General features: G+C 52.0%; 2 protein-coding genes across 4 annotated transcripts in view; one reads left to right on the forward strand and one right to left on the reverse strand.

The window, feature by feature from the left end:
* Positions 1–1082: 1082 nt before the first annotated feature.
* Positions 1083–17042, forward strand: Siglec15 (sialic acid binding Ig like lectin 15). 2 transcript variants are annotated; one of them, XM_047526673.1, is made up of 6 exons: positions 1083–1258; positions 10252–10311; positions 10680–11063; positions 11928–12320; positions 13413–13443; positions 15520–17042. In XM_047526673.1, exons 1-6 carry the CDS (start codon positions 1207–1209, stop codon positions 15599–15601), a joined length of 1002 nt encoding a protein of 333 aa, XP_047382629.1. In that variant the 5' UTR covers positions 1083–1206; the 3' UTR covers positions 15602–17042. The 2 variants fall into 2 exon arrangements, with proteins under 2 accessions (XP_047382629.1, XP_047382630.1); XM_047526674.1 differs by having other exon boundaries at positions 11928–12299.
* Positions 17043–17897: 855 nt separating this feature from the next.
* The window catches only part of Epg5 (ectopic P-granules 5 autophagy tethering factor), a 104825-nt gene continuing 98806 nt past the window's right edge, over positions 17898–23916 (reverse strand). For both annotated transcript variants that reach the window (XM_047526427.1, XM_047526428.1), the window contains exon 44: positions 17898–23819. In XM_047526427.1, coding sequence (XP_047382383.1) covers positions 23637–23819 — 183 coding nt within the window. In that variant the 3' untranslated portion in view covers positions 17898–23636. The remainder of the gene's footprint in view (positions 23820–23916) is intronic.

The following is a 23916-nucleotide window of genomic DNA, read 5'->3' on the forward strand; positions in this document are numbered from 1 at the left end:
ACCATGACTACGGCGTCTGAGGAGCACACCACTTGAGTCTCTGCCACCTGATCAGGCTGGTTTTACAGAGTGAGGGCCTTTGTCTTAGGTGAATTTCACAAGCTTGAAAACCACATCTCATTTGATCTCTTAGCCCTCAAGGTTGCAAACCCCACTACGATCCAAACCACAGGAGAAGCCACACACTATGGAGTGAGAGGGTCCAAGTTCAGCTCATTGCGAGGAAAAAACAATCATCCTTCAGACGGTCCAAATCCAAATCCAGTCCTCATGGAGTCTCACCATCCGGCCAATCCCCACCCCAGCCTAAAACCCATCCAATAAACCTCCAGAACTTCCTCCTGTCCCCGCACTGGGGCCCTGACTTCCACTTGATAATGCCACCCTGTGGCTCCCAGGATGGGTCTCTTAGCTCTCGCTGCAGAAGTGGGGTTCTAGAGGACCACAGCTTAGGCATCACCTTGGACTTAGAGATGCAATTACGCGCCTGCCTCAGACCACCTGGATCTGAATCTGCATTTTAATAAGATCCCCAAAGGATCCCCATTGCCATTAGAGTTTTAGAAGTGCTATCCTAGGACTGAAGACCCTCCAGAGGGAACCCTGGTCATGAAAGGGAATCATCACCCAGACCAGTTTTTTTCTTGCAAATACTGACAACTTTCCCTAGCTTCAGGTCACTGAATTATTATGTTGGCAGGCTCCTCCCCTCGACATTTTTGACTTCTTACCCAAACCTCTCCAGAAGGTAGTGAGAAAAAGGAGATAGAGGGAGACAAAACCCATATAGTGCACTAAAAATGTAGGAACAGAGGGAAGGAAGGAAGGAAGGAAGGAAGGAAGGAAGGAAGGAAGGAAGGAAGGAAGGAAGGAAGGAAGGAAGGGAGAGAGGAAGGGAGGAAGGTCCAGGGCTGGTGGCCACAGGACACCTGCTTCTCATCCACTTCCCTATTTCCTGTTCTGGAAAACCATCCCACGGTTCCCCTTTTGGTTTTTCATATGACTCAACTGCACGGGTCCAGTCTAATCACACTGCTGGCTGCCTGGCTGCTTGATCTCACTTCCTCCAGCTCCCACAGAACCAGCCGGGCCTGCAGACCTGGGCCCAGCGCCCACCGGCACCTACCCTGGCCACATCCATGCCAAGCAGGTTCTCACTGGCGGCCTGGCTGGGTGCGGGGCTGCTGGGTCTCCAGATGCTACAACATGGAAGGGTCCCTCCAACTCCTGGCCTGCTTGGCATGTGTGGTCCCGATGGGTGAGTGTCCACTCCTCTCTCTGGTCCAGAGTAGACAGTCTTAGCTGTAGTCTTGTCCCTTGAAGCTTGGGCAGTTGGGTTTGCCCAGAGTCTCCAAGTCTGCTAAGGAGGAAAAGCTGCACACTTTAAAAGGGCTGGGGCAACAGAAGCCAGAAGTTCAAATCAGGGCTCTGCCTTGGGTTCTCTGGTGACTTGAGGCAGTCCCCAGACTTCCTGGGCCTCCATGTCTGCCTAGGAGCAAAGGCCACCTATCCCCATGTTGCCATGGAGGGAATGATGGACCTGGAATGGGGAAGACAGGGCTGACCCTGAACAAACTGTGGATGTTGCTGTCATCCAAGTATTTTGTGTCTTGATGGGCACAGCCCCAAGGACAGGGGAGGAGAGTATGTGGCTGTTTGAGGAAGCGCTGGAGGAAGAAGGAATGTGGGGAATAGGGCCAGTGATAGAGGCCACCCTGACTTCCCAGAAGTAACACCAAGAGGTAAGTGGGGTCTCCTTTGGCAGGCTAACAATGTCACTTAGCTCTATAAATGAGTGTCCCTGGCAACAGTGCTTCTCAAAGAGCACAGGAACCCTCTGCATCAGAGTCCCAGGGGAGGGGCAGATTCTCTGACTCCTCCCAGACCTGCAGAATCAGAATATCAGGCAGCGGGGCCTGGGAATCTGCATTTGCAGCCACCTTCTTGGGTAACTCTGATGCCTGCAGCTAAGAGGATAAATGGCAAAGGCGATTCTCGTGAGCCCCTCTTTCCAGGCCCAGTCCTTTCCCCAACCCCAGCCTGGGGTGCCCCTCCCATCGCTATGCTCCTGGACTTAGCTGTGTGCCATTGTGTGTATGGTCATCAAGTGCCACATCCTGACTTCGGGACGCTCTGAGCTGTCAGTCAACATTCCTGGTATGGGGTCTTGTCTCCACAACCGGTGATCAACTCCCAGTCCTTAAGCTCCTGTGCCTTCCTCTTTAGCATTTAACACCATGTGGAGTCCATTTCAGGTCTGGTGTACATAGAAATCAAAAGCACCTACATGATTCTTAGGAAGTGCTTCAGTAACTCCCATGAGCCTCGTGACTCTATTGGAAATGAGCTTTTTACATTCACTGTTCACAGTTGAAGAAACAGGCACGGGGAGGCCGGGTGGAGCCGGGATATAAACCTGGGTGTGTGTGGCCCTGGGCTGCCCCACCCCACTCACCTCGCTGTCTCTGTCCCATGGCAGGAACAGAGATAGGGAAGGGGCTCTCTTTCCCCAAGCCGACCTAACTCAGTCATCTTTCTGAGATGATTTAGGGATGGTCCCACTAAGAGAGTGGAGGTGGAGGAGGCAGCCCTGCCCACACCTGGCTGAACTGTCAAGCACACAGGCACTGATGGCAGACACAGCGTGGAATCCTGGCTCTGCCCTTCAGTAGCTGTGGGTTGTGGCAGGTCCTCTAACTTTCCTGGGCCTTACAGAATGGGGTCCCTGCCACCTCGTGGTGGTGCAGGGCAGGATAACTAGATCCAGAATGAAGGCCCACACAGCACCTGGGCCCAGCAGTTGCACCATGAGCAGTAGCGACAAGCTGCAGGGGCCGCAGCGCCGCGGGGAGGCGGGGCTCTGGGATCCAGTTTGGTTATTTTTCTCCTGCTGAGGGTCAGCTGCCATGAATCAGTTAAAGACAAAAATACTTAGAGGAAGCACGAATAGGGCAGCTACACGTTCAAGAACAAAACCAAACCACACAGAGGCTCTAGCTGTGTGTAGAGAGGGGAGCCAGGCCACCCACGCCAGCCAGCTGGGCTGAGGGAACTCCTTCCTTTCAGACCAGCAGCCACTGTGTTGTTAAAACCACAGGCAATGAACCCGGGTGACCCGGGAACTGTATTTCCTGAACCCTCCTGCTGTTCATCTGTGAGCTCCCCACATGCCTCAGCTAGAAGACACAGGCCGTGACTCCACCGCCACGTACGAGCCACCGAGCTCCAATGCGCAGGTGCCGAGCTGTCATGGGCCTGCTGGTCACCGCCACTGCTCTGTCCATGTCTGGGAGAGAGGGGGAGACCCCTGATGAACCTATCTCCACCCTTCTCCTCCAGGGGCTCCCATGTCACCTCCCTTGTCTTTCCCCTCTTGCTTCCACCAAATTGGTTTTAGAAAACTGGAGAGGTGAGGCCGGGCAGGGCCAGGGGCAGCTGTGACCACCCCAGTGAGCTTGGAGGTGTCAGGGGTCCAGGAGCCAGTGATAAGCAGGTGTGGTGATCACAGTCGCCTCCCTCCTCGGGGATCCCTTTGCCAGGCCACTGAAGAACAGCTCATTTTCTTTTCACCATGACCTAAGGAGAGGAGCCTCGTTTCTGTTTCAAGGCATCTTGGCAAGCCTAAGTGACTTTGTTGGGGCATCACAGTCTGAAGGTGAAGGGAGTCCTCCCAGGACGCACCCAGCTCCTCAAGTCGTCGTCTGCCTACCCGGGAGCCAGGGTTGGATAAAGCCTGGTGCTAAGAGCTGTTTATTTTACCAGCTCTGAATAAGTGCAGAAAAACAAAGCAAAATGGCAAGAGAAATAGCAGCCAGCATCCAAGGACCCGGGGTGCTTATTTGGGATGCAGGGAAAGGTCAGGGAGGAGAAGGGCTGCCGTCGTGGGGCCAGGAGGAAATGGGAGGGATTAACGAACTGAGGCTCTTCTGCTCCCAGCGGCTACTGTGGGCAGATTCGCTCAGCTGAGGAGTCCTCCCTGGGAGGTGGAGGAGGGGACAGGAGCAGGGCCATCCTTCAGAGGGAGCACGGCAGAACTCTGAAGGGCAGTGCCTGAGGTGGCCGCTGGCTGCAGGACACGGCAGCCCGTGACGACGTCAGCTCATGTGTGGGCCACATCCACATCCACTGCCACGTGCTGCGAGTCCAGAGTTCAAGGGGAAGTGAGCTCACCCAGAGGGCAGACAGGAGACTCGGGCCTTCACTCACACTCCCTCACACCTGCCCCTTCCTGAAACTTTCTGGGTCTAGTTTACATGAAGGATGGAATTCCTGCTTCCCCTTCTCATCTCCTCTCTGGTCTCCATTCCAGTCTCTCAACTTCTCTCCACCGAGAGCCTCTCCTGACAAGTGAAGCCCAGGGACAGAATCACTGAGAGCAAAGTGAGGGACAGGAAGAAAGAGAATGAAAGGCCATAAGCCCCAGGGACCCACACTGGTGAAGTCCGATAGCCAGGACAATCAGGCCTCCTTGCCCCGGACACTCTCTCCTGGACCTCCAGATGCCACAATGGCCGAGAGGCCACCACTGAAACCCATTGGCATGCCCAGGTGACCTGCAGGAGGGAAGACCCTTACAGATAGGTGAGCTCATCATATTAGGCAATGTCAACCATGGGGTGGTGGCACAGAAGCACAGAAGGTTGTTGAGGGATTCTACACAGGACACCATACCTTCTGGAGGCACAGTATCTGGTGACTTCCACCTGGCCTTATCTGCGCCCTTCCTTCAAAATCCAGAAAATGTGCTATAAAGCCCACGCCAGCAGACCTAATTCTTGTTAAAGCGCCATTCTGTGAGAGCACTTCTTTAGCCATTGTCCCACAGTGAACCCCATGGGTCTCACTTTCCTGTCTATGACACCCTGGGAACGTTCTTCAATCCTAGACATTATGAAAACATCGAAAGAGCAGGGTAGCCAGGCATGGTGGTAATCCTAGCAGCTTGTGAGGCTGAGGCAGGAGGATCAGAAGTTCAAAGCCAGCCTCAGCACTTTCGAGGTGCTAAGCAACTCAGTGAGACCCTTCTCTAAGTAAAATACAAAATAGGGCTGGGGATGTGGCTCAGTAGTTGAGTGCCTCTGAGTTCAATCCCCTGTACCGCCCCACCCCCCAAAAATAGAGCAGGGTGCCAGGTCACACCCCTACTCAGGAGGCTGAGGCAGGAGGACTGCAAGTTCAAGGTCAGCCTAGACAAATTAGCAACATCCTGTTTCAAAATAAAAAAGACTGGGGATAGAACTCAGTGGTAGAGCACCCCCGGGTACAATCCCCAGTACTAGAAAAAAAAAATCAAAAGATGTATGGACAGTGCCTGTCCCCACTCTGCCATGAAACCCATAAGCAGCTTCCTCTATAGTTAACTGAAGTGTGACTGTGTTTGCCACCTCACAGGTGAGCCACAGAGAGGTTTCCATGCAAATTCCTGCCTCCTTCCTCATCTTAGGACTGGTGGAACTCTTTGGTCAGCTGTGGCCAAATCCAAGGTTTCTATTTCTGATCCCCTCCAGTTATGGCTCCCGACCCCCAACCCCTGCAGCCGTGTTTCTTTTTCCCACAAGTTCACTTCTCACCTCTAGTGCAGGACTCTGGGCTATCAGACTAACTCCTCCCTAGCTGATTCACCATTGTGATCATGTGGGAGCTAATGTGGATGCTCTGTCCCTGTTTAGATTAGCTGCCAGGAGGAGACATAATGGGAGACACATGGAGTGTTTAGTAAATGGCTGTGAAGGACCATCAAGGCATGAGCATGAGCATATCCTTCTGAAGAACTGAGTATCCTGGCTAGCTAGTGGCCTTTTGTGTGTGTGTGTGTGTGTGTGTGTGGTACTGGGGATTGAACCTGGGGGCACTTAACCACTGAGCCACATCCCCAACCCTTTTTTGTATTTTATTTGGAGACAGGGTCTCACTGAGTTGCTTAGGGCCTTGCTAAGTTACTGAGGCTGGTTTTGAACTCTCGATTCTCCTGCCTCAACCCCCTAAACTGCTGGGATTATAGGCGTGCACCACCATGCCCAGCTGCTACTGGCTTGTTTTTAAGTATGTAAAAGTCTTTATTTTAAGTAGACACAGTTCTAAAATATGTGCTTCCTTGTCATTTTTATCAGATTTGGTTTTTAGACAGATTGTTAGACTTAAAATTTGCTTTATTAAACATCTAGAAACTTCATTGCACGTGCGAGTCTTGTGAGTCAGAGGGATGCAGTGACATAATTAAGGTCTCCAAAGTCAGCTCCATAGCCAGGCAAAAGACTCCATCAAATTCCTGACACTCCATCCAAGGGACACGCAACTAAGGCAAGGCATCTTGTGACAGTAAGCTTTCCCGTGATAACTCCAGTTGTCACATATGCACCTGTCTCAGTAGCCTTCTGCAGAGTCGTGGTGACTCAGGCTCATCTCCAACAGTCCCTTTGACACTGTACTTTATCATTTCTGTCTTTTCATTATTTTGACTGACGCTCTCCTCCCTGAGTGAGTGACAATGTCCTGTCTCGCTGCCTCAGTGGGCAGCAAAACCAAACCACCTTCCAGCTTCTCAGTTTTTATTTCACTGGGCTGGGAAACTAAATACACTTGTTAGAATTGTGTATGAATTAAAAACACGTAGTGGCGGAGCATACTGTCAACATCCTGAGGAGGACACTGTCACCGCAGCTGTATCCCGACAGCCAGCGCAGTATGCTTGACAGTAAACTCTCAGTAAATGTGAGGGAGTGAATAAGTGAATGTGTGACCAGCTTGCAGGTGAGTGAAGGGAGAGAACTGGGCTGTGCTCTCCACGGCTCTAGATGCCACCTGGAGCTGCCAGTGGTGCAAGGTAGGAACCCTGTGCATCACCTGGGCACTTCTCTGCTTAGCAGCCCCTTCCCACGCTATTCACTCTCCTTTGCACCTTCCCCAGCGAGGGAAGGAATTAACACCCGAGGAGCTCTGTTGGTATGCCAGGCACAGCGGTGACCTGCACGGGTGGTTTCGCTCAGTTCTTCGTCCTCTGAGGATGCTGTTACGTCCCCCTCTTTGCAGCAGAGACACCTGAGAGCTGGGATATCAGTACATGAAGGAGCCCAACCAGTGCCTGCCACAGAACAGGGGCTTGATAAAAGTCTGACCAAAGAATGACCAGAGGTGGGATGGTCGCCAAGGTCTAGCTGTGCCAAAGCTGGCCCAGTTCCCACCATCCCCTCTGGCCCTCCACCGAGGGGAGTTATTGTAGACAACAGGAAGAATGCGGCCTCCTGTTGACCCCTGGATTGACAGATGTGAGGCAGACAGATTACATGGTCCCTTACAATAAGGTTCCAAATCAGTCATTGTCTCTGCCCTGTTTTAGCAGCTGGCATGAGCTGCCAGAGGCAATGGTAAATGTCACCAGATGCTGGAGGCTTGGGTTCCAGCCAAAGCAAATGCCCGTGTTCCCTGGGCAATTCAGCTGGGGCCTTGGTGCCCTCACCTAGGATCCCCTGGGCGGGCTCATCCAGGTCTCTGTAAGAGGCAGCGCAGGCACCGCCTCCTGAACCCTGTGCAGCAGGCGAACCCCAAGCACATCTCCTCACGGGAGCCAAGATCAGAGCCCGTGGTGAAAAGGCCTCTGTGTTCCCCTTCCACCCTTGGAGCAAAACCCACCCGGGAGGGAGGGCCCAGGCCTGCCACTTGTGTCACATTGCAGAGTGTTTTCAAATCAGGCCTTAGGCAACAGAGTGCTGGGGTTAAGACAAGGACAGGAACAAAGGCAGCAGAGCTTCCCAGGGGCGAACCATGGCTCTGCTGCTGGTCCGTGAAATGACTTCACCAAGTCACTTGGGCTCTAAAAGCCCCAGTGCCCATTCTCTAAAGAGGGGCTGATCACAGCACCTCATGGGGAGGCTGTGTGTTTTAAACAAGTGAGGAGTATCTCCCAACAATCCCCGTTCTTCGGTTGTCTGGGTTCCTTACCCACTCCTGCCCTGCAACCTCTGTGTCCCTAGGATGCCCACACCTCCTGGCTCTGCTTCCGTGTTCCCTGCGCCTAGAATGCTACCCCCAGGCTCAGTGAAATGTCCTCCTTCCTCTAGGCTCTGCAAACACACAACTCCTCTCTCGTGGGTTCTCCAATCCCTGCCTGCCCAGTATCTGCACACCCCTCTCCACTGCCCCCGCCTCTCCTCCCACCCTGGAATCCTCCCTTCTGCTCTGTCACAGCAGTTGCGTTCAGCATCAAAGACTACGTGCTGGACCACAGAAATACAAACAAAACCACAGGACATGGCTCCTGCCCTCCCACAGCCTCTTCTGATCTCTTGCATCTCGCAGGATACTGGCATGATACTGGCAAGGTCTAGGCTGAGAAAGTGCCTGTGCCAGGCCTGGGGCACAGGGAAAGGACACCTGAGCCAGGTTTGGGCTCAGGAAAGGTCTCCTTTTGCAGTGACAACTCAGCAAAAAACTGAGGATGAGTAGGAGGGAACTGGTGAGTGACAACGGGCCAGGAACCACGTTCAGACAGCAGGAACATTGTTCAGGTTCACTGTTCGAGCACCTGGCAGGCTCGTGGAAGTAATTATGTGCTCACAGATCTCTCTCCTTTTCTGAGCCATGCGCTCCAGCAAGCTGATTAGGTCTCGTGTTCATCTTTGGCGCCACAGCTCGTATCCCAGGGCCTGGCATGGAATAGGGAAAGATTCAATGAATGTTTGCTGAATCGACAAATGCAATACACAATCCAGAGGGGATTGTGCCTGGATCCGTGATGCCTGCAAGATGCAAGAGATCAGAAGAGGCTGAGATCACAAGGGTGGGAAGTGACAGGGAAACTGAGGCAGGCCTGAGCCTTAAGACTGGGGAGACACTCTGCAGCAGTACAGTCTTCAGAGAAGGTTCTTCAAATTTGGAGCTAGGCCCTTTGATTATGAACCACTGAGCAACAAGCTCTTTCTAGGGATCAATGTCAAGTCCTCCACCTGGATTACAAAATATAATTCCAATTGTCCAGAATGAAAGAGATTAGGCCCCCAAACAGGTGACATGAAGAACTATGGTTGTACCTGATGGTGAGTGGGTATGAGCCCAGGGGGTTTTATTAGAGGCACAGTTCCCACAGCCTGAGGCTGTGCTGTGGGGTCCATATCAGTGTGCAGGTGCACCACACCTGCAGCCACCTGGGTCAGGGCACTACACTCAAGGAGAGGCAGGGAGGATGGGGAGGGGTAGGTGAAGGACTGGGACTGTCACCAGAAAAGAGAAGGCAAAATGGGTGCAGGATGGCTGTGATGGGATCCCAGGAGGACCATCCAAGGGGAGGATGTGCTCCAAACAGCAATGGCCGTCCAGCGAGTGTCCATAGATGTTGGTTCTATGCAGGAAGGATGTCTCCCCCTCTAGGTCATTCATAGGTGGATGGTCTGCCACTAGTGGGTTGAGGAAATTCCTGACCAAGGAGGGAATGGTGCTAAATTACATCCGACAGCAAAGAGAACTGGGTTTGGAGTCTGAAAAACTGGGTTTCTCCCACTTTTACCTCTGTGACAGTGGGCCTTCATTTTCTCACCTGTAACAGTATCTTCCTTGCCTTTCTCCCCCTGGGTGCTTTGAGGGTCACTTGCATGATTTACGTGAAAAAGCTGTGTCAACTGCAATGTCCAACACTATTCCTTCTAAAGGGCCCTTTTGTATAAGGCCTGGGCAGGATTAGCATCCTCCCTTCCTCCCTCCCTCTCTGGGGAGGCACCACCCGTGACCTGATCCTCAACACAGGGCCCTGGGACTCTCCAGCCTCTCTCAACTGGGGGCAGAATTCAGCTCTAGCAGACCTAGGCTCCACATTCTTCAGCATCACAAGGTGGGAGGTGGGAAAACAGTCCAGAGGCACATGCACAGAGTGAGGAGGTTCTGGCCTAGGCACCAGCCTTTTGAGAAGTCAGTCAGGGCACAGTCCACCCAGGTGAACCCGAATTCTAGAAGAATCTTGTCCACAAACTCAACCCATTCACTTCAAAACACTAGCAAAGGGAAGAGAAAAAGAAAGTGAGACTGGAGAATTGTAAATGTATCAAGGCTGCAGTGACCTCCCAGGGCCTCCATTTCCACCTGTAAGTGGGAGTGTTGGTATTCTCAGATGACCCCCAAGCCTCTAGTGAATTACAGTGCAGGGTGTGGAGCAAGAGAGTCCTGAGTGTGAATGCCAACTTTGCTTAGCTGTGTGACCTCAGTTAACCTCTCTGTGCCCCAACTTAACAATGTGTAACGGGGGAAAATCATGCTTACTTCTAGGATCACTCGTGAGAACTAAAAGAGATACTACCGGGAATTTGCTCAACACTGAGGGGCACAGTAAGTGCTTTTTCTCATCTCATTACCATCTTGGGGACGCTGCAACTTTATAGTAACCACGGAGTACCGGGACTTTTCCACAGCAGAGCAGGTTGTGGGGGATAAAGCAGGTTGGCGGGGGATAAAGTCACTGGGCCTGTGGTTGAAGTGGAGACCCCCATGAATGGTTCCAGGAAGGGGGCAACGGTCCCTGTCATGGAAGTACAGGCTAGGGAGATGCCTCTCAAGTCAGAAGTGGGGTGCCAGGTTCCCTAGGGAGGAGAACGTGCTTCCTGAGTCCTGGGGGTGCCAGGGCCCGGCGGGTGGAGATTCTCTGGAGACCCAGGCTGGGTGCCCTGTACACCTTGACGCGCCCCAATGGTCCGCAGGCGCGCCAGCGCAGCGCTGGTCCATGCAGGTGCCGGCGGAGGTGAGCGCGACGGTGGGCGACGCGGCGGTGCTGCCCTGCACCTTCACGCACCCGCACCGCCACTACGACGGGCCGCTGACGGCCATCTGGCGCGCGGGCGAACCCTACGCGGGCGCGCAGGTGTTCCGGTGCGCAGCGGCGCGCGGCAGCGAGCTCTGCCAGACCGCGCTGAGCCTGCACGGCCGCTTCCGCCTGCTGGGCAACCCGCGCCACAACGACCTGTCGCTGCGCGTCGAGCGCCTCGCACTGGCAGACGACGGCCGCTACTTCTGCCGAGTGGAGTTCTCCGGCGACATCCACGACCGCTATGAGAGTCGCCACGGCGTCCGGCTGCGCGTGACGGGTGAGGTTGGCGGGCGACCAGAGCGGGCACCGCCGCAAATGGTTTTCTCCTTCCCAGTCCTGCAGCTCTGTGCACGCCGCTGAGACTGGAGGGCAACACGACCTGTCCCCGCTCATCCACCCAAGGGGCTCTCAAACCTTTGTGGTTAAGGGCCGCCTGGGAACTTGTCAAAAATGCAAAATTCTGGTCGCAGGAAGGATTGGGCTGGGAACCGGGGAATGGCTATGTAATGCAACTCATAGAGAGTGAGTGTCCCTAGTAGCTGGCAGACAAAGGGGAGAGGAAAAGGCGGAACAATAGTCTTCAGCATGACAAGGGTTGCAATGATGTGCCCGTAAGGACATCGCATTCCTCCTCCCCCAGGGGTGCACAGGGAGCCCACCAAGTGTCTGGCACGTGGCTAGACTAAGACACAGGTTCTTGTCTGTAGAGCAGTGGCTGTCCACTGTGGCACCAAACTTGCACTAGGACAATAACGAACGGCCGTTTGATGAGCACTTGCTGTGAGGCCAGGCCCCAGTCAAGCACACCACAAGTACCAATTTGCTAAATCTCAACAACCCTACGAGGTAGGTTCTATTGACGATCCGCATTTTACACAAGAAGAAACTGAGGCAGGCAGAAGTGGAATGGCTTGTCCCAGGCTACACCTGTACCGGGAGCCTGGCAGCCTGGCACCCAGGTGTCCGCATCTTCTCCCCGAGACCCCTCCACCGCACTCCCCAGTTCTCGTCTCCCAAGGGCACAGGGGAGGGGTGCCCTTTGTCTTTGCCCGCTCCTCTCTCACTGCTCTAGGCTTTCTCACCCTCCCCTGGGCCGCCGCTCGGTGACTAGGAACCGTCACCCCTTTTTCCTTCCCCACAGCCGCACCACGAATCGTCAACATCTCGGTGCTGCCGGGCCCGGCGCACGCCTTCCGCGCGCTCTGCACAGCCGAAGGGGAGCCGCCGCCTGCTCTCGCCTGGTCCGGCCCGGCCCTGGGCAACCGCTCCGCGGTGGTGCCTGGTCAGGGTCACGGCTACCAGGTGACCGCGGAGCTGTCCGCGCTGACCCACGATGGCCGCTACACGTGTACCGCCGCCAATAGCCTGGGCCGAGCGGAGGCCAGCGTCTACTTGTTCCGCTTCCGCGGCGCCACCGGGGCCTCGGCGACCGCGCTCCTGCTCAGCGCGCTGGGCTTCAAGGCTCTGCTGCTGCTCGGCTTTCTGGCCGCTCTCGCCACCCGCCGTCGGCTAGGTGGGTGTGCAGAAGACCCGGGTAGGTACGAGGGGGGGTGGGCCAGGGCTCTCCCCTTAGGGACATCAGCTAGCTGACCAGCTGGCATGACACAACCAGAACATCCATTTTGCACCTGTGCTCCATCTCGCTCTCTTTTCCCTGAATGGAGCCCAGGAGGTGGGAGCCAGCCAGCGTAGTAGGATTTTACAGCTAGGAAGCTGAGGCTGGGGGTTAAGTACCCTGCCTTTTGCCTGCAGTTACAGTGCCTTCAGCCAGTTCTGGCTCAGGAACCCCTCTATCACCACCTTATTCCTTTGGCCACGGACTTTCCCAAAGGCACTGTTCTATCGTGTTACTACAAGCATCTTGAGAACCTGCTTTGGGGTGCATGGTACTCGGAATAGAAGCTGCTTCAGACATGGTTCCGCGTCCTCCCACGGGGAGGCTTTGTCAGCACAGCTTTGCAGCACACTGTGAGAAGGGGTCACCTAGATCCCACTAAATGCAGAAGCCAGAGGATGGTATGCTATTCTAGTGAGGCCAGGAGGGAAGGACTTGCCCAGGAAGTGAGGTGAGAGCCAAGCCAAAATCTAAGGACACAGGAGTTCAGACAAGGTGCACACGGTGCCCCTGGCAGAAGGACCAGCACGTGCAAAGCCTAGCAGCTTGAACTGGCAGCTGTCACTAGAGAGCTGCCACATTGCTGTTGCCGGGCTGGGTGGCACATTTGTTGCGTGCCCAGGTTCTGGTCCTCCCAGGCTGATAGCACTAGCCTCAAACTCCAGGGAGGAAATCCAACATTTGTCACAGTTACCTGGCTGCTGTCCTTGCTGTAGCCATCCTGGCATTCTTACTGGCTCTTCAAAGTCATCACGCATTTTGTGCCCGTGCTGGAGCGGCTCAGAAAGGCATTTTGTTTTCTTTCTGGTGAATGACCTCTCGCTCTGCCCTTTTCCTTCTCTACTCGGGCTCATGTTTCAGGCCAAGGCCTTCATGTCACCTCTGGGCACCCGCTCCTCTGCGGTCTGCCCGTGTTTCCTGGGGACCATTTTGCACAGTGGGGTGGGTGCAGGCATGCAGGCTGGAGGCTGCAGTGCACACTCACACCTCCTTGTTCTTTCCTCCGCACAGAGCACCTGGTCACCCAGGACACCCCTCCACGGTAAGTGTGCTCATTACCTCTCCCCATGTCACCCCACCTTGTCCCACTGGTCAGGGGGTGCCAGCTTCTCAGAACTTGGCATGAGAAGAAAGAACAGACTACGGGCAGGGCCAGGGTCCTTGTCCAGGGTCTGGGCCCACCCCACAGAAGCACCCCTCCCTCAGTCTAGCACAACTGTCTCTAGACAGAGCAGCCCATGCTCAGGGGCTTCCTGACCTCCCCCCCCAGCCTGCTGTCCATGGTGCTGAGGGGTGACACCTCCTGGCTCTTTGGTCTTATAGTGCCCCAGCATTCTAGAACAGGTAATCCCACACAGAAACCACCATGGGGACACTTATTCTCCCAGCCACTCTGCTGAAGGCTTCCCACACTAAATCTCATTAGAGGATCTAAGGACCTGGCTTAGATGAGGAATCTGGGAATCCCAGCTAGGAAGACATTGACCCAGAGTTCCATGTTGTGCTCTGTGGTGTCCAGTCAAGTGAAGGTCTTTGTTGAGGAGAAAGAACCTAGTTCTAGCCTAGCTCGGTGGTACACACCTGTAATCCCAGTGACTCAGGAGGCTGAGGCAGGAGAATCACAGGTTCAAAGGCAGCCTCAGCAACTTAGCAAGGCACTAAGTAACTCAGTGAGACCCCATCTCTAAATAAAATATTAAAAAGGGCTGGGGATGTGGCTCAGTGGCTAACCACCCCCCGGTTCAACCCCTGGTACAAAAAACAAGCAAACAAAACCAAAACTTTCTAGATGCTGGGTGCCCTGTGCCTAGGAGTGGGGGAGTCATAGTCCTTCGGGGCCCTCAGATGAGCCTCGCTCCTCTCCAGCTGACTGCTCAAGCATCTCCTGCAGTCTTCATCTGCCGCATATCCATTTTCTTTGCTAATGTACTACTGAACCAAGCCCCCTAAATCAGGAAGCCAGCTGTTGTTCAAATTATTTAACAAACATCCAAGTGCCCACTACGTAGCAGGAACTGACTTGGATGCTAAAGAGACAGAAAAATCCCTGAACTCATGTTCCATAATGGAGAATTATTTTGGAAGTGGGGGGATACTGGGGATTGAACTAAGAGACACTTGACCACAGAGCCACATCCCCAGCCCTATATTGTATTTTATTTAGAGACAGGCTCTCACTGAGTTGCTAGCACCTTGCTGTTGCTGAGGCTGGCTCTGAACTTGTGATCCTCAGTCTTCTGAGCCTCTGGGATTACAGGCATGCTCCACTGCACCCAGCCATAATGGAGAATTTTAATAAACATAAGCACAAATCATCTTAGACTATAGATAAGGGCTATGACAAGTGGATGCTGTGATGAAGCAGAGCCCTCAGGGACAGGGTGACCATGGACTGTGGCTACTTAGATCAGAATATTCTGGGGATGTGGCATCTAGAGAACCTGAGGCTAGAGGCTGCAGCCTGGGTGGGCAGGGGCTGCAGCAATGTGAGAAGGGAAAAGGTGAGGGGAAGGCACACGTGGGACTCAGGAGGGAGGCAGCGTGGCGGGAGCATAGGACATGGCGTGGCCATGTGGGGCTGGAGGATGGTTTTAGCAGGAGTGGCCCCATCTGAGCAAGAAGGGAGGAGGCCATGTGGCTATGTGGACAGCAGTGTCACAAGTGGAGGTGGGGAGATGGAAGGTGGGGCTTGCCTGAGGACGGGGTGCAGCATGTGTGAGGGAGGGGGCCAAGAAACCGGGGTTGGACCTTGGGCCCAGTTCTTATCAAGGTGACTGGGAAGGGGAGCGGGCGTGAAGGTCACTCATGGCGTGGAGGTCAGGGGGCTTGAGATGCCCACTAGAAAGGAAGTGGGACCAAGGGACAGGGTCTGGAGGTCAGAGACATGGAACTGGTTTGTGGAGTCTCAGATACAATTACCTGGAGGTGGCAGAGACCCTGGCCCCAGATGCTGTGCCTCTCTAATCCTGACCTGCTCCTGACATGCAGTTCGTCCCCAAGCCCTGCTGGTTCTGGCTCCACGGCCCTCCCATCTCATGTTCCCTTCTGGGCCTGCTGTTTGGGAGGTGGGGGACCTCCCCCAACATTGGGTGATCAGTTCACTTTCTCCTATCTGCAGACCCCAGGCTCAAGAATCCAATTATGAAAATTTGAGCCAGATGAACCCCCGGAGCCCACCAGCTGCCACGTGTTCCCCCTGAGGAGCCCCTCGGCACCAGCTTCAGTTTGCACACAGAGAAGTAAAGCCTAGCATGAAGTTTGGTTCCCGGGTAGCCTCAGCTAGGTGACCTCTACTGGACATCTCTGAGCCCGTGATATTTACGCTAGCGGAACAAGCATTCTGAAAGAGTGTGTGTACACAGGAGCCTCAGCAGGAAACTTCCAGAAGAGTTCCCCTCATCCTTTCTTACTAGGACAGGAAACTGGCATAAGGTCTGGAGGCCCAGGCTTCATCCTGCTCTGTTGCCAACCTGCTGTGTGGACCAGGACACTTTCTTCCACTCTCTGGGTCTCAATGTATCCACTATTGAGCAGAAAAAACAACATTCGTCCCCATGTCTATTGTGAGCTGAAGCCATAATGGATGTGAAGGGCTCTGGAGAGTATGAGGCTGTCTTGGGTATGAGCCTTTGGATGTGCGGAGCTCCTGGATAAATGTGGCACTCGCAGCAGCCTGTGGAAAACGAAGCACGCAAGAAAACAAGAAAAGCTGGGGGCAGTGTGTGCAAACTGTGGTCAGAGGAAGAGCAAATTCTGGAAACCTGGTAGCAGGGAGAGACCTGGAGTTCCACCTTCTTCCGTCTCCACTGGGACTGTTCCGCACTCTCGCCCACCTCTTACCACATCTGCCACACGGCACTGCCTTGAGCTGCGACCGTTATCTCAACGCATCTGGAAGCTTATCTCAGGGACCGAAAGCTGGGAGCCTTAAGGACACTCTGGATCCCGGTGAATTAAGAAGCTACAGCAGCTGATCCCAGCTACTCCAGAGGCTAAGGCAGGACCGCAAGTTCGAGGCCAGCCTAAACCTAGTGAAACTCTTTCAAAATAAAATTTTAAAATGTAGAGCCTGCGGATAGAGCTCAGCAGGAGAGCACTTGCCTACCATGGTGAGGCCCCTGGTTCCATTCCCAATACCACGAAAGGAAAACCAACAAAAGCCCAGCTACAGCACTGACCTCTCTCCACAGCATGCTTCCTCCTAGGAGGTGGGAAGTCCAAAAGCAATAGCAGTTTTGTCCCATCTGCCCCAATTCAGCTGGATAATTTTGTGGGGGTGAGGGAAGGGTGCTGCCTTCCCTATTTACACTTGAGTGTGAATTTGTTGGTACTATTAAGAGAGCAGGAGAGAGATCCAGGTAAACTGGCAAGAGGAAGGGCCACAGGATAGGGGACTAAAGAGGTCATGATGCTTCTCTGGGGATATGGCTTGAAGGTTGAGAGCAGCAGGTTACCAGGCCCCTTCCACACCAGAGCCTTTGCCAGGGCCAGTGGGTGATGGCAGCTTATGGTTAAGGTGGGATCTAACCAGGAGCTGTCTTAACTAGTAAGAGGTCATAAGAGTTAGCATCTGTATCTCCTTGCTCAGAGACGCTTTTAGGCACCTCCAAGTAAAGTCCTATTATCACCAGGGAAGAAGTTAGGGACAAAGGGGTGATGTGTATTACAACATCTGCTTGGTCTTTGAAGCCAGTTTTACCTCCAAGAAAAACTGACAGCAGTTATTTTCTATGTATCTGTTTCGTGCTAGGAACTGGGGATACCATAATGAAGGTGGTGCTGGGTGTGGTGGTGCAGACCTGTAATCCCAGTGACTCACGAGGCTGAGGGAGGAGGATTACGAGTTCAAGACCAGCCTCAGCAATTTAGCAAGGTCCTGTTCTCAAAATAAAAAATAAAAAGGGCTGGGGATGTGGAAGGAAAAGAAGGAAAATTACATTTAGGTGGAGGCAGTTGGGAGTGCTGCGGAGCACACAGACAAGGCAGTTGCCCCATCTTGGGAAGACTTTCTGGAAGAAGCTACCTGGGGATGGTACTTGTTGGCCGTGCAAACAGGGGAGGAATGGCGGTTGGGACGGAGGAAAGAAGGACATTCTAAGCAAAGGGACAGTCAAAGCAAAGAACAGGAAGTTAGACACAACACAGTGTGTAAGCAGTTGGAAGTTACCAGAACAAGAGGATAGAGGCAGGATGTGGCCAGAGCTAAAGGGGCAGTGCACTGTGTGCTGGGTGGAGGGTATTCCCCCGCAGGCATGAGAGTAGCAAAAGGGACTCAGGGCACCCAAGGAGCTGAGTGTGGCACTGAGCTCCTTGTACTACTTGGCAAGGCTGCGTTCACCCATCTGGCCACTGCCATAATCAGAGCCTCGATGCTCTGGGCTGGGCACCTGCATCAGGAACACCTGGGGAGCTTGTTCAAATGCCCATTCTGAGCACCACTGGGACCTACTGAACCACAGGCTGGGGGAGTTGACACTTAAACAAGCTCTTCAGGTGGCTCTGCCCCATGCTTTTATTATCATTTTCAAGCATACACCAAGAAACTTGAAAAAGTGAGATGCTCACCCACACACCACCACCTCTGTTCAACAGTTACTTAAATTCTTCGTGTGTGTGACTGAACCATTTGCAAGTAAACTGCAGACATCACAGTCCTTCACCCTAAACACCTTTGAAGGACAAGAGCGTTCTCCTCCATCTCCTCTGTACCATTACCATGCCTGAGAAAGTTATTCAGTAAAGCCACCTTACAGTCCAGATTCAGATTTCCCCAACAGTCCTCAGAATGTCTTCTTGAGTTTGCTATTTCTGACAAGGATGCAGTTGACTCCAGGTGATTCTTAGGCAAGCAGAAGTCGGATACTTGCTTTCTGGGGTGCCCAGCATTGTTCACCTCATTGTCCAGGAGTACAGGGGTGCTGGCTAATGATCTGGTGCCCTTGGCTGTAGAACTTGCACTTGACAGCAGGTCGTCTTGAATGGAAGAAGCAGGAATGGACTCTGATGAAGCGGTTTCAGATCACCATGGCCACGGGGAGCAGGTTCACGGAGAGCTGGAAGCCCCTTTAATAAGGTGCACGGTCACAAGCAGCCTCTGCTTGGTCTCCTGATAAACAATGCTCTGAGGGGCAGCAGGGAGAGTGGGTAGGGACAGCACTTGACCATCCCCTCAGTGAGAGGTCTGGGGGCGGGCAGAGCCACCCCACAGCCCCTCCTCTCCTCCCTCCGCCACTGGCCAGCAAGGCCAGAGACCTGGGCAACAGGCTAGGTCAGCACAGTTGGGACTCTTCACTCTCCTCTTGGGGCCACAAAGTCAAGGAGAGAAATGACGTAGATGACTTGGGTTCTCGAGACTAGACTTCCCAAGGTGGTGCAGACTGCAGGCTGGAGCCTTCTGCTCCATCTGCACAGGATCCATGAAAACAAGTCTGCTCATGTGGTTAAATCCTGTGGTTCTATCTTGAAAAAGCAGCCAAACTCAGAAGGATGAGCGACACACCCACACCCAGAAGGCCTCATCCTTGGCAAATCCCAAATTGATGTTAATCCCTGGTGGAATGTCAGCCCCTCCCGCCCATTCTAGGCGTGTCTTACAAATCCATGAAAATCAACATTAAGGTGAAATTCCCTGGGATTCCAATACTGAAGGTCTATTTTCAGCGCCACCCTGAGCAACCTCTGGGACACTGCCCTCTACTGGCAGCTCGACCCTCTTGACAGTTCCCTCCCTCACACCAGATCACCCCTCAGGCAGTGGAAGCCTTAGTGCAGCTTTTAAGTCCCTCCTCCTATGGAGGTGAAGGCCAGCTACAGAACGTGAGGGGTTCTCCTGATCTCTCTGAGTCTCTGGTCCATGCCAATTCTCTTTGCAATTAGAGGCTTTGCCACTGTGGCAAAACATCACAGAACAAAGATCTTACCCATTACAAACTAATTTAAAATTTTTCTTCATGTGATTTATGTATGGAAAGGAGACCTGACAACCAACTTGCCAGAAACAATGAGACAGGCCCACCAGGGATAAATTCACTCTGAATGTAGTTTATTTGCAGAATTTTACTTCATCAATTCTTATTTCTTCCTGTTTCTCACCATTGTATAAAAACTCATCCTTTGTACAGGCATGTAAAAGGTTGAACAATGAATAAGAAGTGAATATTGCACATTTCATGACCAAAATAAAGTAGTGGTTTTTAAAGGCCACTCTAGACATGTAGGAAGAAAGAGTTGAACCCACTGAAGTATAGATCTCCAACTAAGTGATTTTAAACCATAGAAAGAAATAAATTCTAACTCTCGGTGCTCAGTGAGATATATCACATTGGTACATTTAAAAACAAGTTATAATCAACGACATCCCTTAGCAAGTTCATTATCCCAAAATAGGATCAGCAACCTTTTTTAAGATACTCTCATCAGAAATCAGGAAACTATCCAGAGTGAAGGAAACTTCAGAGACAGTTGCACCAGATCACATGATGCTCAAGAACATGAGTGTCATGGTGGAGAAACAAAGTCAGTATAGGGGCCTGACTATATTCAAGAGCTTTACCCAGGATGACCCAGATGCAAATGGAAGATCAGAGTAGGGGACACTTTTCTTTTGAAAGCAACATGCTTATTTCCCACATTCTTCATTTTGCCTAAGATAAGAATTAACTGAGCAGAGAAATGGTCAGTTACTACCTCAAAATAAGCCATAAGCTTCCCCAACATGGATAGCAGACAGCAGTAAAGGATTCAGTGTGGAGCACCTTGTAGTGAGACCTGCCTCGCGCACATGCAATGAGACCAGTCTTCAGCAGCAACTCGTATTAAACCGAGGTCAGGAGTTTGAACTTGCCATGAGTTTAATGTGCCAACCATATGTCACAGCTATTGCCAACGCTGCCCAAGTGTCCAGAGGAATGTACTGCACTGCTTGACAGCAAGCACAACCATGCCAGGGCAGGGCTCAGGATGCAGAGCAAGACACCAAGGCAGAAAAGGCAAGGAAGCGCCCTCTCCTGGTGCCTGCAAGGACCAACCTCAACTGAACCCTAGGTGCCTGGCCTGTCTCACCCAGTCCCATACTTTCCCCAAAGGTGGCCCTCTGGACATCATGGTAGAAAATTAAAGTCTTTGGGTCATTTAGCATGGAGAGGACTAAGGGATGGGGATGCATGGTGTCAGAGGTGTGACGGGAAGGGAAATGCCTGTTGAAAGGGGAGCGAGAGAACAGAGCCAGCTTGCGCTGCTCCAGGCAGGTCCACAACGGGCAGCCTCCTCAGGAGATGCCTCGCTGCCAGCAGAACTACATGCAACTCGCCATCAGCAGCCTGGGTGGCCCCACAAGGGCCGGACTAAGGCCACTGGCTGGGTGGGGGAAGCTGAGGATCCCACTGAGTGAGAGGTGAGTCCCAGGTGTGTTAATGCCCCCTTTAACTTTTAAAGATTGATTATTCTAGACGTTTACTTCCTGCTCCAGAAGAAACAACTTATTTTAGGAACAAAAACCCTATGAAAAATGGTGTTACCACCTTTCATTCAAACACAAAGGCACAGACATGACTGATTTATACAATATGGACACACTGGTTTTGGTGAATACTTGGGAGGAACAAGGTTGTCACTTGACAGGAGGGAGGTTGGGTGAGTTTGCATTCTCTGCACTAACTTCCTCCAGTCTCAAAGAGACTCAGGCACAACCCTGGGGAGGCAGAGGCATTCGGAGACTAAGCTAACACACAGTCAAGAGGGCAGCCACACGTCAGAGCTGAGGGCGACTGTGCACGACCTCTGGGAACACTGGGGCCTAGCTCCACCTGCTGACTGTCACACTATGCAGACACATCCAGCAGGACCTTCCTGCCTCAATGGCCTATGTCTCCCAGCTCTCTGCCCTCCATCTGTTCTAGTCAGGCACAGAGCAAGGAGATGGGGGCAACATGGCTGCCTCTCTGACCCCCTCGACCGCAGGGTGGGTAAGGATGGGAGAGGCACTTTTCATTGAGAACAGGAAGCATCAGACATCCTTATCTGAGCCGATGCCAAGGCCAGCCACTGTGTGAACAAGTCCAGATGGTGCACCTTCCACGCTGCTCAGTTCACAAGCAGGCCTTGGTCTTGCCCAATGCCACTGCTGACACGCAGCACCTGTCATTGTCTCTCAGACTGTGGCCCTGCACTCTCTGAAGGCCTTTTCAAGCAAAGGCTTGCTACCTGCAAGCAGAGGGCAGGCTGGCCCAGGTGCAGCCTTCCTTCCCCAGAGGCGAGAGTAGCGCTGCCATGTCCTGAAGTATTTCGGTATCTTTAAAGTACCGAGTCCAGCACATTATGGGATGAGCAAACCTTCTGACACAAGAGTGAAGTGCAAGCACTTTTACTGACCATCTCTGCAAATCAAGTTACAAGGTCAAGTAAATAGGATGACATCAGGTGCAAAAATCTATGTCAACTTTAATCTCTGATATGCTCTACTAGTTAGTGTGAAGAAGCCCTGAAATTCAGATTTGCAGAAGTTACAACCAAAGGTTGACTTTATTTTTTAAAATCTTTACAGACTAAATGCATTATAAATATTATAAACTTTCTAAAAATTGATCATAATTTTCGTGAGAATGTACGTACTGTCACTCAAAAATTTCACATTCTAGGATATCAATAATTTCATCTTCCTCAAAGAAAAAGTACACAAATATTTCCTGTCATAAAATCACTGCTGCCAAACCAGCCAATTTAACTGTCCTCAGCTTCTAAAATTTTCATATACATAGAATAAGATGATGACTGATTTTTGAAAATGGAGAGAAGCAAAAACTAGGAAAGCTGAGACGTGTTACTGTGAGATGACTCTCTGTGGCCTACAAAACTCCGATGTTGAACAGGGATGTTCTTTATCAGAGTTCCAAGGCGTGTCTATGAGGCAGAATTGTTCTGTCCAGTGAAGAAGGAAAGTTCCTACAAACTTCCAAGTGTGGGGGTATGTGGATATGTGGGAGAAGATGTGCATTCTGCTAACTATATCCCTCTCTCTCTATTAAGAGCTCTTGGGGGCTGTTAGGTATTTGGGGGTATTCTTCTAGGGCTACACAAAACCCACAAGGACACACTATGAAAGTTGTACAAACAAAATCCATTTTGAGCCAAGAGTACGTTGACAAATCAGATTGCTAATTCCTGGGGGAAATAACATGAGCGAGAAGCTGGCACTGAACAAGGCAACGCTGCAGACTGACTTAGGTAATAAATGACTGTTAACAGCGGCCCAAGGCACGGGGCAACTTGAAAAAAGTCAGATTTCAGAAATTCTCCTACCCTGTACCAGTTTCCATGGACAAGTGTTTCAGCAGGTCCACCAGCTTTATCTGAGTTTAAATATGGAAGGAAGAAGCAAGCAGGGAATGGAAAGGTAAGTCTGCAGTCTCCTGATCAAAAGTGGGGCCTTTAGATAGCAACCTTAGTGTCTACCAAGAGTTTCAAACTTTGATGTGGAATGAGGGGAGGTGAATGAGGGGACCTGAGGGAATAGAGGGACTCTGGTGGCTGGAGAGAGTCAACACTGTGCACCCCCCACCATGTGGACCAAATGAAACATGTGTGTGCCCAGCACGCTCATCACAGAGCACCAGCCTGACATGCTGATTCAGATGGGGCTCTTCCGGATGGAAGCAGACATGTCACCATCTCTGCTATCCACTATCATAAGGATCAAGGTGTCATGTTTTGCACTGGATCACTTCGTCATTTTTATCTCCCTTCTGAGAGAAATAACATAATATCTTTAGGCTGTGTATTTCCCCATATTTGGGAAATGCAGAAATTCTCAAGGTTGATTTTTTTCACACTAAAAGCACACAAATGGGGTTCAAAGTGAGGGTTACATATGACTTTCAAACTGCTCAGATCTGGCACAGGAATCTTGACATCAAAACAGGGGAGACAGAGGACATACCATGAAAATCCCCTCTGCAGGACTACGAGATGACTGGGACAGTTGGCAACTGTGAGTGGCTCTGCACCCAAGTGGAACTTTGTAAGTCTCATTGTGTATGAACATAGAAACTAAACAGTCCCCAGAGAGCGAAGCACACACACACATACACAGGATCACCTAAGGTCTCCCAGCTGCGTCTCAGTCAACCACTCCATGGCTACACCGAATCCTGCAGTGAAACTGAGCAAAGTTACTTGTGCAACAGCAAAGTTAAATGTAAACATAAACAGTGATGGGGTTTGTCAAGAGCCTCATGGTTACTACCGTATGTTGTCCAGATAATGCACTTCTGGGTAGAGACAGTTAACAAGAAGAGCCAGGAAGCTTTTCCCATCTTGGAGGCAATGGCCAGGATGCTTTATAAACTGGGCAGCTTGCAAAATCTGATCCTGGTATTCAACATACTGTTTACTTAGTGTCATGGATTCAAGCGCAGTCAGAGCCTAAAAGACATGAAAGACAGAGGGTTAACCCCATAGATGCATCCTTTCCCCACGGGGGCACACCCACCCCACATGAAGTCCCCCACTCCCACCTATT

This window comes from Sciurus carolinensis, chromosome 15 (genome assembly GCF_902686445.1).
Source record: "Sciurus carolinensis chromosome 15, mSciCar1.2, whole genome shotgun sequence".
NCBI classification, from domain to species: Eukaryota; Metazoa; Chordata; class Mammalia; order Rodentia; family Sciuridae; genus Sciurus; species Sciurus carolinensis.

What these genes read in the sequence shown, in the direction of transcription:
- Siglec15 (XM_047526673.1), top strand. Translation starts at nt 1,207, where the DNA reads ATGGAAGGGTCCCTCCAACTCCTGGCCTGCTTGGCATGTGTGGTCCCG. An exon ending in CGTCCGGCTGCGCGTGACGG is followed by an intron (nt 11,064 to 11,927) that starts GTGAGGTTGGCG and finishes CCTTCCCCACAG; the next exon opens with CCGCACCACGAATCGTCAAC. An exon ending in ACCCAGGACACCCCTCCACG is followed by an intron (nt 13,444 to 15,519) that starts GTAAGTGTGCTC and finishes TCCTATCTGCAG; the next exon opens with ACCCCAGGCTCAAGAATCCA.